We start from the raw sequence: 14,631 nt of genomic DNA, 5'->3' as shown, positions 1-14,631 counted from the left end.
GTGTGAACCACTCTTTCATTTATGTGGCAATTTGTTTTTATCTTGCTTTTTGGTTTCGACCAAACTGGTAAAATGACTTTTGATAAAAACAGTATACAAGTTAAACTCAAACCACCAAAAAATCCCACTGGCCAAGCAGTATCAAACTTCGGTCAAATACCAAAAGTCTGTCCTAAAACCTAATCCAGGCTTCCTCAGACTTGGCCCTCCAGATGTTTTGAGACTATAATTCCCATCATCCCTGACCCCTGCTCCTGCTAGCTAAGGATCATGGGAGTTGTAGGCCAAAAACATCTGGTGGGCCAAGTTTGAGGAAGCCTGACGTAACCAAACATAATTTGACCATGTTCATGAATGCAATGAGAAGACCTGGTAGGCTACCCTAGGGAAGGTATTCCAAAAGAACACCAGGCTTCTCTGTTGCTGCCCCCAACTGATTGTTCTGTTCTATCAGTATCTTGCTATGCTTAAAATTCTATCCATTTCATAGCTGCATCCTTTCCCCATTTCTGTCCTTCTTCTCCTTCTGTTTGTCTTGTTCCAGCCATCATTTTCATTTCAGGTCTTTGTCCTATCCTGTCTGAAGAAACCTCCTGACCCTGGGCTCCCTTTGCCTCTTGTGTCTTCCTTGGAAACCTGTTTTTCTCATGTGCATTAGAGTCATGTAAAGTCAGCATTACCATGAAGTTGCCAGTTTTATAAGTTGGAGATAGAGCTGTGTCACAAGTGAGAAACTAAGCTTTACGTACTTCACAAATCAGGTTTTCTGAGGTAAATTCTTCTTTTCCAGAATATGACTTAGGTGCACTCTGGGAGGTGAGTTACATCTCCTTTAAAAGGTATAACCTGAGTTCGTAGGAGAAATGGAAATGAGGGGAGACCTTTGAAAATTCTGCGGATCGTTTTGAGATCTTTTTAGCCACAGAAGTTCTGTTGTAAGAACCCAGCTATATATATCAGAGGCCTGAACAAAAATATTTGATGAAAAAGCTTTTAAGAATTAAAGAAAAGTTTTCACCCTACCAACTGTCACCAGGGATTGACATTTTAGAAGTGTTTCTGAAACTTAAAGTGTGACATTACTTTTTTCCTCCTCTTCTAAAAGCCTTTTAATTTAATTCTATTTGCATCAAATACAATGTGAAATACTGACTTTGTAACAAGGGGGAAATGAAAGAAACGTTTGAAGGAGTCTTAAATGCATTAAATCTAAAACAGCTATGTTCCTAGCATACATTAAACATTTTCAGGAACTTCAGAAATGTGCATATAAAAAGAATATCATGAGGGGAATAGGCACAATTTCTTCTGGGTGTTCAGCCTGTTGATTTGACAGGATATATAAAAGCACTCATCAGGTGAAAACAAAACATTTGATACCAAAATTGTGCTTAGTCTGCTGGGGGAAAGTATTTCATGTGAAAATGACACATAAAGCCTTTCTTATCAGGCAATCACTTTCCTGCTAAGCCATCAGGCTGATCTGTGGCATGTATATGTGAACAGTAAGCCTGATTCTGATTTTGGTTACAGATCAACATCAAAATAGAGATTGCATCAGTCACATTTACCAGTCTTGTTTTTTGCATCCTGCAGTTCCCACCAGAACAAGCATGAAAATCAAAAGGCAAAAAGTTCATGTTATATTTTAATAAGAAATTTTTAGGAGATAAAATAGTTCTTTTTAATCAGGCATTCTAAGATTACAGATTTCCAAAATTAATTTCAAGTGTGGGGCTGTATCTGTTTACATCCAGTGCATTCCCACAAGTTTGGGAAGCGATGTATGCATATTAGCCATTCGCTGAACCTGTCCGGTCATTTATTATAAAATGCTATACTCAAATGCACCCCCAGTTTGAAATGAGCAAAAGAATGACCTAGCTGTGTTTTAAGCAGGTAATGTGTACACAGCCTGGATCTCTGTCTGGCCCGAGAGACAGTGGAGTGTACCTCGAGGGGTGGTCAGACCTCTGGAGACTCACAGTGCCTGCTGTGGCTGCAGAGACCGGTAACTTGTAACTACTGCTTGCTGTGTTGTTTTTGCTGCATTAGCAGCACCGAAGTGACCTCTCCAGGGCGTAAGCCTGGGCAGTGAGTGTGGAGGTCCTGGGCTGCCCAGACGACAAGACCCGACCCCTCATCCCCGTCCTCACTGATGTGATTCAAAGGAAAGCAGAGCGATACAGTGGTACCTCTGGTTGTGAACGGGATTTGTTCTGGAGGCCCGTTCACAACATGAGCAGAATGCGTGGGTCGTGATTTGCCGCTTCTGCGCATGCGTGTGACGTCATTTTGTGCGCATGCGCGAGCGGCGAAACCCAGAAGTAACCCTTTCCGGTACTTCCGGGTCGCCGCGGGATGCAACCTGAAAACGCTCAACCTGAAGCAAACGTAACATGAGGTATGACTACATTTAACACCAGCTTGGCTGCAGGAGTTGCCGCAAAGAGTCATACAAGGCGCCATCCCAACAGTCTTAGGGATTCCACTCCACATTTGTGTAGGCTTTTCTCCTTAGCCTTTTCTTCACTTGAAGATGACCCGCAAGGCTGCGGAGAATTTTGGCACGTGCAGCTTGACATCCCACAATACTACAAGAGCAATGCAGTGGGAAGGGCAGGGAAATGCTCCCTGATTTTGGAGCTCTGCAACCTGCTGCTCTTAAACCTTCCTGCCATTATGAGATATGCAGGAGCCCATGTTTAGCAGTCAAGAGGAAGGGGATGGTGCCTGGTCTTCATCAAGCAGAGGGTGTTTTTAAAAGTAGTTTTAAACCCAAGGGTTAAAAGTTAAATGGGCTTGGGCACAATGATGAGACCTAAACAAAATGGTGTTCCACAGAGAGCAGCAAAAAGCAGAGGGGGGGGCAGGAAAAACTTAACACACAGGCCAGGAAAAATAAATACCGTATTTTTTGCTCCATAACACTCATTTTTTTCCTCCTAGAAAGTAAGGGGAAATGTCTGTGCGTGTTATGGAGCGAATGCCTACGGATGGCGGGGGGATCTGCTGCAGTCGTGAGCAGAGGATCCATGGTTCCCCTTCCTTCCCTCCTCCGTGGCTCACTTTGAAACAGCAAAGCGGGAGAAGAGCTGCTGAGTGGGAAGGAGAGAGGGACAGAGAGCCTGCTTGCTTTAAAGGAGCAAAGCGGGAGAGGAGAGGAGCTACTTACATGAGTGTAAGCGGCTCCTGTCCGGTTGGCTCCTTTAAAGCAACCATGCTCTCTGTCCCTCTCTCCTCCCCACTCAGCTCGCTAAATAGCAGCAAAGTTTTTCAGCTCGCTAAGCTGGGGAGGAGGGAGAGAAGCAGAGCCTGCTTGCTTTAAAGGAGCAAAGCGGGAGAGGAGAGGAGCGTTCTCCCCTTATACCCCTCTTCTGCATTACTAGCAGCATCCTTCTCCACCCACCCCACGCGTGTTCCTTCTCCCCTTAAGCCCCTCTTCTGCATTATTAGCAGCATCCTTCTCCACATACCCCACTTAAATACTCCCTCCCCACTTAAAATGTGGTTACAAAGCACGGATCCACATGGATCCTCAGGATTTTTGCACTGGGTCACCCCAAATTCACCATCAGATCACATAGCATGTCCATGGCTACAGCTTGCACCAAAAAAATCACGCACCCACTGTTGCCTGGGGCCGCAGGGGTGCAAAAACGTGGTTACAAAGCATGGATCCACATGGATCCTCAGGATTTTTGCATTGGGCTACCCCAAACTCACCGTCAGATCACATGTCTGTGGCCACAGCATAAACCACAAAAATCATACATCCACTGTTTCGTTTAGAATATTTTCCCCCTTGTTTTCCTCCTCTAAAAACTATGTGCGTGTTATGGTTGGGTGCGTGTTATAGAGCAAAAAATACGGTAGATACTACAGAAAAGCTGGAGGTGGGAAATGGAAGCTTAATATACAAAGAAAAGAGAAAAACATTAGCATCAGCTGTTTTTCTATTCCTTCCATAATTTCCTAGTAAAGAAAAATACAAGAATTGAGAGGTTTTTAAGGGATTTGTTTAGATTAAATGACGTGATTTACATGTCAATATGATAACACAACAATTGGGGGGGGGGGAATTGCACAGAATCCGTATCTTCTTGTTACAATGGCACACTACATGTGTGCTTTTATACCAAATAATAAAATAGTACAGGAAACTGATACCATTTGAATAACGAATAACGGAAGAGTCAGACTCAACAAAGGGCAGGTTTCTGTGATTAGACACAGATAATACATAAAGTCTGAAATGTGTATGGGAAGCTAAGTTAGGCATAGAAATAGGTGAGGTGCAATGGAATTTTAAGTGCCCCCCCCCAAAAAAAGACCAAGAACAGTCTGGGAATGGGTGAGAGAAAATAAAAAATAGTCCACCCAGCTTGTAGTTTAAGGGTGCTGGACATTGTAGCTCTGTGAGGGGTAAATTGCCCCAGGGTTCTTAAGGGGGGGATGTATTCTTATAACTGTATGTTATACACGCAGCCCAAGTATTCCGTTTTTTAACAGAGAGAATGGACAGTTACAAAATTGTGACCCACCTGGTGGCCATTTTGAAGAAGGGGATGCTATAAATCCCCCAAGTAAGTACATTAATAATGGGGGAGGCAGCCCTACAAATATTTGGGACCCAAGTTGTTCTGGGCTTTGTGAGTAGCCGTCCGAACAGAACCATTCTTGGGGAAGCGCTTTGGCTTGGGTAGAGGATCTGGCTTTGATTGCAGAAAGCCTGAGGTTTAATTTCTGGCACCTTCAGGTAGGACCAAGGTCTGCAGGTCTAAAGGTCTGCAGAGCCTCTGCCATTCATTGTAGACAAATAGTGAGCTAGATGGGTTAATAGTCTGACTCAGTAGAAGGCAACTGCTTATATTCCTATATTACATCAACATGGTCCCAAAGAGAAGCACTGCTTACAACCCTGGTGGCCACATTCTGCTCTCAGATTATCTTCACAGGTAGCCCCTTGCAGAGGGCATTACAGTAATCTACAGTAATCTAAACCTGAGCCCTAGAGCTCAGGTAAACTGAAAATAGGCCCTCCTTTGCCACCGATGCCACCTGGGATTCCAGGAATTGTGCGGAGTTGAGGTATACTTTCAAGCTACATGCTGATGTTTCCATCGGCAAACTACTTCAGCCAGAGTACTAGGCTTGACTGCCACAATCCTACACATGCTTACTTGGGACAAAGCCGCCATGAACAAAGTGCAACTTCTTTCGCAGTAAACATGCTAAGGATCAGACTGCAACTATGTATCCCATGCAAACTTTTTACAAAGGCTGTTCTGCCTTTCTTGTGCAAATGTCAATAGGTGGTGAATATCTCCATGGTGTGAAAAGCTTCGCTTGCTGATTTCTGTGTATCAATCTGTTCTGACGGAACAAGAAGCGCCAGGCTGCTAATACGACTTTATGTTTGTAACACAGCTAATTCACTGTTGAAAAAGGAGGTGAGCACAGAAGCACCTTGCTTTGCCATTCCATTGTTTTTAATGCTTTCTAGGTTTTGAGGTAATATTACTGGTGCTTCTATGTACTACCAATGCACAAGGTAAAGCTGACAGGAACAGGAAAATGTTTCTCCTTTGAAGGATCTGTATCGGAGCTGTTTCCAAAGTGACTTTTCAACTCAAAATGTCAAAAATATTTTCAAGATTGACCTTGGCAGCTATTTGTTTCCTGATTTTGAAAAAACCCCCACAAAAAACCCGCCAAAGAAAATATCCACTTACAGATAGTCAGGTGTACGTCATTCTTTGACTGCCAAGATGCTCATTTCTCTTTCATGATTCAGAATTAATAAACATCAAAGAAATGTTAATATGAAGCTGTCTTAAGCCAACCTGAGGCAGAACAGGAGGTCATTTCTTATTATATTCAAAGCCCAATGTTATGATTTGTTTTAATCTTTACCTTCGAGGGTCATTAATAAATTCCCTATTAATGTTTTTTCTCAGTGCCCTGCACTCTTCTTTGTTTATGCAAGACTAACTACATCTATTTGCAATTTTGCAATATTGTATACATTTCTAAAAACATGAATACAGTGGTACCTCTGGTTGTCAACGGGATCCATTGCGGAGGCCCGTTCGCAACCTGAAAAGAACACAACCCGCGTCTGCACACGGGCAGGTCAAGATTTTCCGCTTCTGCGCATGCACGTAACATCATTTTGTGCGTCTGCGCATGCGCGAGGGGCAAAACCCAGAAGTAACCCTTTCCGGTACTTCCGGGTCGCCGCGGGACATAACCTGAAAACGCGCAACCTGAAGCAAACTTAACATGAGGTACCACTGTATATACGAGTCCTCTGCTTGCTTCCTGATAATCTCATTTGAGTAACGGGGAAATAGATTATTTTCTTGCCTGAACCCGATTGTTCTTACAAACAAACACGTAAACCAGTCCTTTTAGCTTAAAATGGTACAAATCATGAAGGATCCAATCCGCTATTCACTTATGATCAGCTCCCTTATTGTCTGTTTGGATGGATCTAAAAGGGTTTTTTCTTTCAGATTTCTTTTAACTGAGGGGGTAGATTAGGTGGCCTTTTTGTGGAGAGGCTGACAGAAATAGAACTGTTATTTTATTGTTGAATTTGAGTGTTCTAGATATTTTAAACTGATTTTTAATTCACTATACATTGTATGCCACATTGAGAAAATACTGCAGGTTGAAAGGTGGCTAACAATATTAATAAAATAAGTCCCATTGGGCTAAGTGGAAGTTAATTTTATGAATCGATATCTTTTGGACACATAAAAGTATGTACCTTAAATTATTTGTATTCTACATGCTCAAAAACAACTTAAACTTGATGTTACGTTAGGAATGCAAGACTTTACAATGATTCTAGGGGTGTTTCCAGATGGAGGTTTATTGCTGCTCACGTGCACAGGTTTTTATGCAGGTATCATTAAAAAATGGCAGCCTACACTCCACCCCCCCCCAATTTAAAATGGAATTCCTCATACAGCGAAAAAATCCACGAAATAGGTTTTTAAAAATCCATTACACATCTGCAGTCAGTAGTAGTGTGGAAGCTTGATATTGAACTTTTCGAAGTTGGTGGTTTGCTGATGCTTCAGTTGTTGTTGTTGTTGTTTAGTCGTTTAGTCGTGTCCGACTCTTCGTGATCCCATGGACCAGAGCACGCCAGGCACTCCTGTCTTCCACTGCCTCCCGCAGTTTGGTCAGACTCATGCTGGTAGCTTGGAGAACACTATTCAACCATCTCGTCCTCTGTCGTCCCCTTCTCCTTGTGCCCTCCATCTTTCCCAACATCAGGGTCTTTTCCAGGGAGTCTTCTCTTCTCATGAGGTGGCCAAAGTATTGGAGCCTCAGCTTCACAATCTGTCCTTCCAGTGAGCACTCAGGGCTGATTTCCTTCAGAATGGATAGGTTTGATCTTCTTGCAGTCCATGGGACTCTCAAGAGTCTCCTCCAGCACCATAAGTCAAAAGCATCAATTCTTCGTTGATCAGCCTTCTTTATGGTCCAGCTCTCACTTCCCTACATCACTAGATGCTTCAGTAGATGGCCTCAAATACACCTGTACTGTATTTCAATTTGCTCCCCACCTGAACGCAGTCATTTGTTTTCAGAAGCCCAAATGATACGCATTGCCTCTTTTTACCAACTGCTACATGCTGAAGGCACTTTCAAATTTCAATAAGCGAGGAGGAGCTGTTCTCGCAAGACCTCCCTCCACTCGGGGCATAGCGGACCTCCGAACTGAGCTACACCTTTCGTGCCCCCGAAGACCACTAGGCGCCCCAGGCCCCGCCCCTTTAGAATGCCGGGACGGGCCCTCACGCGCGTGTAACACGTGAGTAGCGCTTTCCGACGACCCAGCGCTCCAGGCCCCGCCCCTTTAGAACGCGGGTAACTTATCCAAACGCGAGGCGACAGAGAAGTGGCTTCCCTCCGCTCAAGTCCTCCGCCAATGGGAGCCGGACGTGGGCGGAGCCCGGAAGAGGCGAAGTGCGGCGACGATGGCGGCGGCGTTCGGGCTGCGGCGTCTCCTGGCGGCTGGTCAGAGCCTGAGCAGGCGGGGAATGTGAGTGACGGCAACGTAGGGAGGCGGGAACGCGGGCGTGCGTGTGTGTGTGGGGAGACATTGCTCCCCCCCCTTCCCTGAAGATTGGGGTGTGTGTGTGTGTGTGGAATTGGCGGGGGTTGGGAAGAAGTTCGCAGAGCGGTTGCTCTCCTCCCCGCTTTTTACTGCCACCCTTGCAGTAAAACACATTCACACGTGCACACACGCACACGTGTCTCTTGTGCTGCCAAGTTCCGAATAGCTGCGTGGTCTGGTAAGCGTTCGAAAGTTGGGCCGTCTCTTAGAGTGGGAAACAGACAAAATAAAAACCCCACAGCCCACTCTGCAACCTTCATTAAGGGCACTGAAGGGGAAAGGGGCGCCGTGAGTCCCAGCCAGGGGTGGTAGGAGCTTGGAGTCCACTAACATCTGCAAGCGCCACAGCCTCCTCATCCCTGCTTTAAAAGAAGGACCGGCAACCCCTGCAAGGAATAACAGCAGCCTGATCTTACTAAGTAAATTCACCAGAGTTCAAAACACTACTTCAAGGTTAGGATTATTTCATAGCCACTTAAGTGGGTTTTATCCCAAAACGCTAAATTAACAGGATTTAATTTAGTATGTATGTTTTGAGCACTTTTACGCCACTCTTTTGAGTATGTAACCTCCGAAAGCAGTTTACGAAATGTTGAGATGGTAACAGGTAAAGGTAAATATAACGTCCAGAAACTCACCTGTCAAATTAAAAGACCAGGACCAAGGTCTTTAGTGAGCATTGAAAAGGCCAGCTTCCTTAGGAAGTGAGTTCTGAAGGCTATCACAAGTCACCCTTGGCCTCAGAAGGTGTGGGGACATGCAGAATGCCTCTGGTTAGCCTCTTGATATACAGTATGGGCAAGTTTTTGGGGGGGGTGTTGATGGTGGGCTCGATGTCACTGTTTCACTCTCACGCCGACGTGCCCGCTCTCAGTTATGTTGCCCGCACCTCCCTGAACAACACCAAACATTAAAAACAAGCACATCTTACTCTGATAAAAGGATGTCCATTAAAACCCAAAGGTTGAAAACAAATACTAACTATCCCAGAGAATCTGTGGGGGACCTTTATGAGGGGATAACCAATAAGTCGGAGTCTCAAACAGGTTCACTTTAAATAAATAACAAAATTTATTTTTAAAACCAAGGTAGCAAATAACACACTTAGGTTTCTTCAGACAGACAATGTTAATTCTGTTTTAATTAGTTATCAGGTATTTTGGCTTGCTTGATAGTTTGGTTCTTTTCTGAGGTGGCACTTTCTTTCAGGTAAAGGTAAAGGTACCCCTGACCATTAGGTCCCATTGTCATTCTTCAACTTAAACGTATTATATTTGGCTGAGCTTATGATAAAAATAATAACAAATGATAGTTACTTCTATAAAACCTGAAAAGTTCATCATAAATAAATATTTTTTTTAAAAAAATACGTACTTTGTATACTTGTAAAAACATAAGAAAATAACATTGAGGACAAGGTCCTACATAATCAGAGCATGATGCACGGATTGTTGTTCACAAAAGCTCATGTCATAATAAATGTGTTAAGTCTTTAAAATAGCCCAGACTCTTGCTGTTTTTGAAATGAGTCAACCACAGCGGTTTCCCCCATAGTTCGAAACAGAAATTGGGTAAACTCAACTGCAGAGTTGACAGCCTTCAAGTACCACCTTAAGACTGGATGAAACCTGTAGAAGCCCTTTCCCCTGGATCCAACCCACCCCTTCCTTTCAGTAAACCTAAACCAGCCCTTTCTCTGAGGAGTCATTGGTAGGGCTGGACACACACACCCCTCCTGCGTGGGTGGGATGGCAGCAGCCAGGAAGGGTCCCCCACTCCCTCGTGCATGTTTACTCAGGAGTAAGCCTTGCAGTGCTTAGTGAGAGAGGATCCTGGAATGTCCAGCACGGGTAGGCAACCTAAGGCCCATGAGCTGGATGCAGTCTGGGAATCAGCGTGTTTTTACATGAGTAGAATGTGTTCTTTTATTTAAAATGCATATCTGGGTTATTTGTGGGGCCTGCCTGGTGTTTTTACATGAGTAGAATGTGTGCTCTGGGTTATTTGTGGGGCATAGAAATTTGTTCATTTTTTCCTTAAAATATAGTCCGGCCCACCACATGGTCTGAGGGACGGTGGACTGACCCACGGCTGAAAAAGGTTGCTGACCCCTGGTTCAGCACCATCTCTCTCTCTCTGGACCCAAACCAGCCCTTTCTCTCGAGGAGCCAGCGCTTCTCTCTCTTGCCCAGCATCTCCATCTGTGTACACCTTGCATCCATTTCCTCCTTCTTCTGAGAGAGAGAGAAGCCCTGCAAGCTGGCTCCTCAAGAGAAAGGGCTGTTTGGGAAGGGAGAGAGCGATCGGAGATTGAGGAAAAACAATCACATGTTCTACAAGTCGATCCCGATTGACCTGTTGGACAATGCTGCTAAAGAACACCAAACATTAAAAACAAGCACATCTTACTCTGATAAAAGGAAGTCCATTAAAACCAGTATCACTGAGACAAGTGCTTTGATCCCAGCATCTGTAATGTTGTAGGCCTTACCTGTACAGATGGTCATTGTCATACTATGATGCCGTTCTGAATTCCTTGCTTATAAAAGGGAGGAGTTTGATGGCTTGAGACAGAAAATTGTGATGGAATTTTGGGTTTATAATTCAATATTTTGAAATGTGGTTGAAGGTAAAGGTTGGATTCTTATTATTGACCAATTCTTCACCTACAATGTCAGAAGACAGAAAAAGAGCTAGTGGAGCAAGTGTAATGAAGGCTTTAATCCCACATGTGGTTTCCTGTAGGGCTTTTTTCCCATTCATTGCCATTGTATGAGAATGAGGGAGGTGTTCATAGTGAGTTCCAGCACCTCCTTTTCCAGAAAAATAGCACTCACTGGTTGCCAGGGCTTAGCACTCTGGCATGGATCTAAAGTTGGATGGATTTGTCAATTTAGGTTCCCTCGGTTTCTCTTTCTTCCAGTTTTAAGTTTAATTCTCCACATTTCTGGACCAACCTGTGACATATTTTATATATATATATATTCCTCCTGAAAATTTGTCAGCATTTTAGTACAAATTTTTGCAAGTAAACATTTTTATATGTCGCGTACACATTTTTTGTAAAGCAGATTCTCCTAATTTAATGCACTTTTGTATATAATGCACTTTTGTATGTTGTTTTCACTAATATGCGCATTTCTACCCACACTTTAAAACATACAATTTTGCGCACGATGGCTGTGTTTCGGTTTGCATCTTGATTCAGGAAGTGTGGATTTGCCTTTAAAAACTAACTTTTTGTTGAATCTCTCTCCCATCCCTACTTGGATCCTATCATAAACTGACAAAAATAAAGTTTCCTGTTCCCCCGCCTACCATGGGGGTTGCTGGAAGAGGGGGAGATTTCCCAAAATCAGATTGTGATCCACCCAGTTCTGGTCGCTCCCCCAGGAACACCTGGTTCAGGATGACCCCCTGACCCTGTAGCATGAATTTTGGGGGTGGGGCTTTTCCCCTGACTTTCTCCAAGTTGATGTGTGATTGCCAATGCATGGTTCCTTTTGGACCTGGAAGAGGGAAGATCGGGGCCATAATGGGGTGGGGTGTATAAGGGTGGGACACACTTAATCGCACTCCGCCGACACATTCAGAGGGCGGGAACAGAACCCCTGTGCAAAATGGTTATCGCCTCTACAGTGAGCCTTATTTCTTCTGAGTAAGAATGCTTAGATTTGCATTGCAGAAGTTAAGACAGATTCATAGCATCCTTACAGTTACATTGAGCATCATGGTTTGGTTACCTGAACACCCAAAGCCCTTTTCAAAGATGCTTTTAGCAGAAATTCTGTCCACATTGTATGGTGGGTTGAACTTGACAGCTGGAATCCGGACAGTTTGTTAACATTCTCAACCTTTTCGTTGTATAACGTGGTAGCATTGTGGGAGAAGAACAGAACTCGGCTTTAATTGGGTGGCCTCTTCTTATCATTGTCCCTAGTGGTGGCATATGCCAATGAATTGATAAGTCAGGGTAAACCTTTCAACCTCCATAGTCCTCCTTCTTCTGTTTGACTAGGAAGTCACAATTAGAGCCCTTTTAAGCTGTTACCGGTGTTGTGTTTTCATAAATTGGACACTGGAGGGTGCTAATGCAACAAAAGCTGAAATATAGCCAAACACGTTCTCTTTGTTAATCAGAAAAGTTTCTCCCTGTCTTGCAACATTTTAGCAGACACAAATCTTGAACAGATACAAGATTTCCGTTGACAGGAAAATAAAATTTAAAAAAATCTCTGTGAAGATGAGGTATCTCTTTTTTACCTGGAATTATTATTATTTTGTTTCTTTAACAATTGAAACATTGCTTTATACAGTTGTTAAAAGTTATTCTGTAAGAGTGAAAGCTCTCTCTCTCTCTCTCTCTCTTTTGCTTTTGGTCCGTTTTGAGGATTTTGGCTCCAAAGACTGGTCCTCCCCATGCCTTTGTAAAATCCCTTGGATGTCTTTGTTGTGCTGTTTCATTTTAAATTAATCTTAAATTCATTTTATTACTATGCAGCAGAAAGAGATGAAAATGAAATTGTGTTGAGTTCGTTGTTTACAACCTTGTTGGGGAAATGTTCATTTGCAAGCAGCAGCTCGTTTTTCAGGTTTTGAACAAGTTTGTTTCTCAGTGATTTATGTCATTGATGTTCTTGAGAATCAGGACTGGCTATTGAAATGTGTTAAATTTGACAGTTTTTGCAAGCTGTTTTGTGATGTGGGACTAAACAGGAAGGGCGTGTGTGTCACTGCACTGGTGGTGGATAAAGTACTTAATAAAGTATTATTAAAGGATGAAATATAATTGGGAATTGGGAGAGTGGCTTAGGAGCAGCAGTTGTTCTTTGGGGCTGTGCCATGCGCTCTGATTCTGCTAGTCTCAGATAAGTGCAGTTCCCATATGCAGCTTGTAATGTTGTCAGGTGTAGCTGATACTCAAGCTATAGAACTGCAGCTTAAGGTTGTTGGGCTGGAAAAGATTTACTGGGTCTAAAGTATTATCAGTCAAGGCAGTCTTTGCTTGCTACAAACCTGTGCCACAGACTGTTTTTAATAGCCTTTACTCTCTAGGAACCCTTAGATGTGTAGTTCAAGGGTGGAAAGCTAGAGATCAGGATTTGTAACAGAATTTCCGGCATCCCTCACCGAAGTTCCCATGGTATTTCTTTTGGTTGTGGTGGTGAAGACATAACTAAACTGGCATAAAACAGATAAACTTTGTAGAACTGATGTGCTCAAACTTCAGGAAAATATATTTAACATTTCCCCCCGAATAGCTAGGAAGCTTCCCTAACATCTAAATCACTGAAAACTGTTCCGTTGCAAGTAATACCAGTGTTTTTGGTCCTTCCTGCAATGACTCAAATAGAAGAATCCTATGAATGCTAGGTACTGATATTCTATTCCCAGACAGAGTCGGGACAGTATAATAGAACCTAGGGGAACTTAAAAAATATATAATGACAAGACTATATCTACTTGAACTCAGGTGTAAATTTGAATTACTTGTTATCATGGTATTGAGGTCTTCTTTTCTTCCTGTTTCTATAATATAACTATACTGCAGTGAAAGAACATCTCAGCTGGTGATTATACAACTAAATGCCTTTCCTTTCATATTTTTTATTGTAATGACATTACACAGTGGCTGGCCATTGTGAAGTCTCTTCCGCAATGAAAAGGAAGTGATGAAACTCTGAAGAATTTGGGACACGCCGAGTCGATTTTCTAAAATTTAATGTACTCATTGTAGTTAAACAGTTAACAGAGACATTTTATATTGAGCTTTCAGGTGACCTAATTTCCCCTAGTACTGTACATTTAGCTTTATACATCTGCACCTAATTTGTAAAATGGACTTAATGAGAAACTTCAAACAGTTTAAACATCAATTACAAAGAGGGCAAGGTTTTAAAGTTCCAGTAATCTGTCCATATTGGTCATTGAAACATGATCCCAGCTGGATATAATTCAAGACAGATGCCATTCCAAAGCCTTGAAACTAAGGACACTAACAAGCTGTTATTGTAGGTTGAAGCTCTACTTGGTTTGCTTCACGAGAGCGCAATTATTGCTTTCGTCCAGTGTGGATTTAATAGTACTAAAAGTGTTTTTAAATATTCTCTACTCCTCAAAATGTCAGCCTTAAAAAAAAACCCAAAAGTAGTACCTGATGTGATGGGCATGTCATAAGAACGACTTACAAGGTTGTGACATGGCCTTCCCTGAGGACTCTGATGAGGACAACTAGGGGGAGGTCATGGGTGAGAACCTGCCCCTGACTTGGACCTAGGCCTTCCTCTTGAGACTTTCCCTCTGGAGTCTCACACGCCCACTTCCTTGGCTCAGGAGGAGGTGGGCCCTTCCAGTGCCAGGGAGGCCCCTCCTCTGCTAGGGAGGAGGAAAGGGCCCGAGCCCACAAGGAGTGCCCTGCTTCAGGCCAGGAGTTCTCAGTAGGACAGGTGAGCAGTTGGACTTGCCCCACCTCATTGCATGGTGGGTAGGCTTTG

The 14,631-nt window shown here is 43.3% G+C and overlaps 1 protein-coding gene across 2 annotated transcripts in view; it reads left to right on the top strand.

Annotated features, from left to right (window-relative positions):
- Positions 1–7,939: 7,939 nt before the first annotated feature.
- The window catches only part of CLYBL (citramalyl-CoA lyase), a 201,332-nt gene continuing 194,640 nt past the window's right edge, over positions 7,940–14,631 (top strand). The window contains exon 1 of one of the 2 annotated variants that reach the window (XM_081003224.1): positions 7,940–8,062. In XM_081003224.1, the coding sequence (XP_080859350.1) occupies positions 7,998–8,062 (65 nt within the window). In that variant the 5' untranslated portion in view covers positions 7,940–7,997. The remainder of the gene's footprint in view (positions 8,063–14,631) is intronic. The other variant, XM_081003225.1, reaches the window with a different exon arrangement.

Source organism: Podarcis pityusensis (assembly GCF_964106645.2).
Source record: "Podarcis pityusensis genome assembly, chromosome: 4".
NCBI classification, from domain to species: Eukaryota; Metazoa; Chordata; class Lepidosauria; order Squamata; family Lacertidae; genus Podarcis; species Podarcis pityusensis.
Note: the sequence above shows the minus strand (reverse complement) of the source record. Positions and strands in the feature narration are given on the sequence as shown.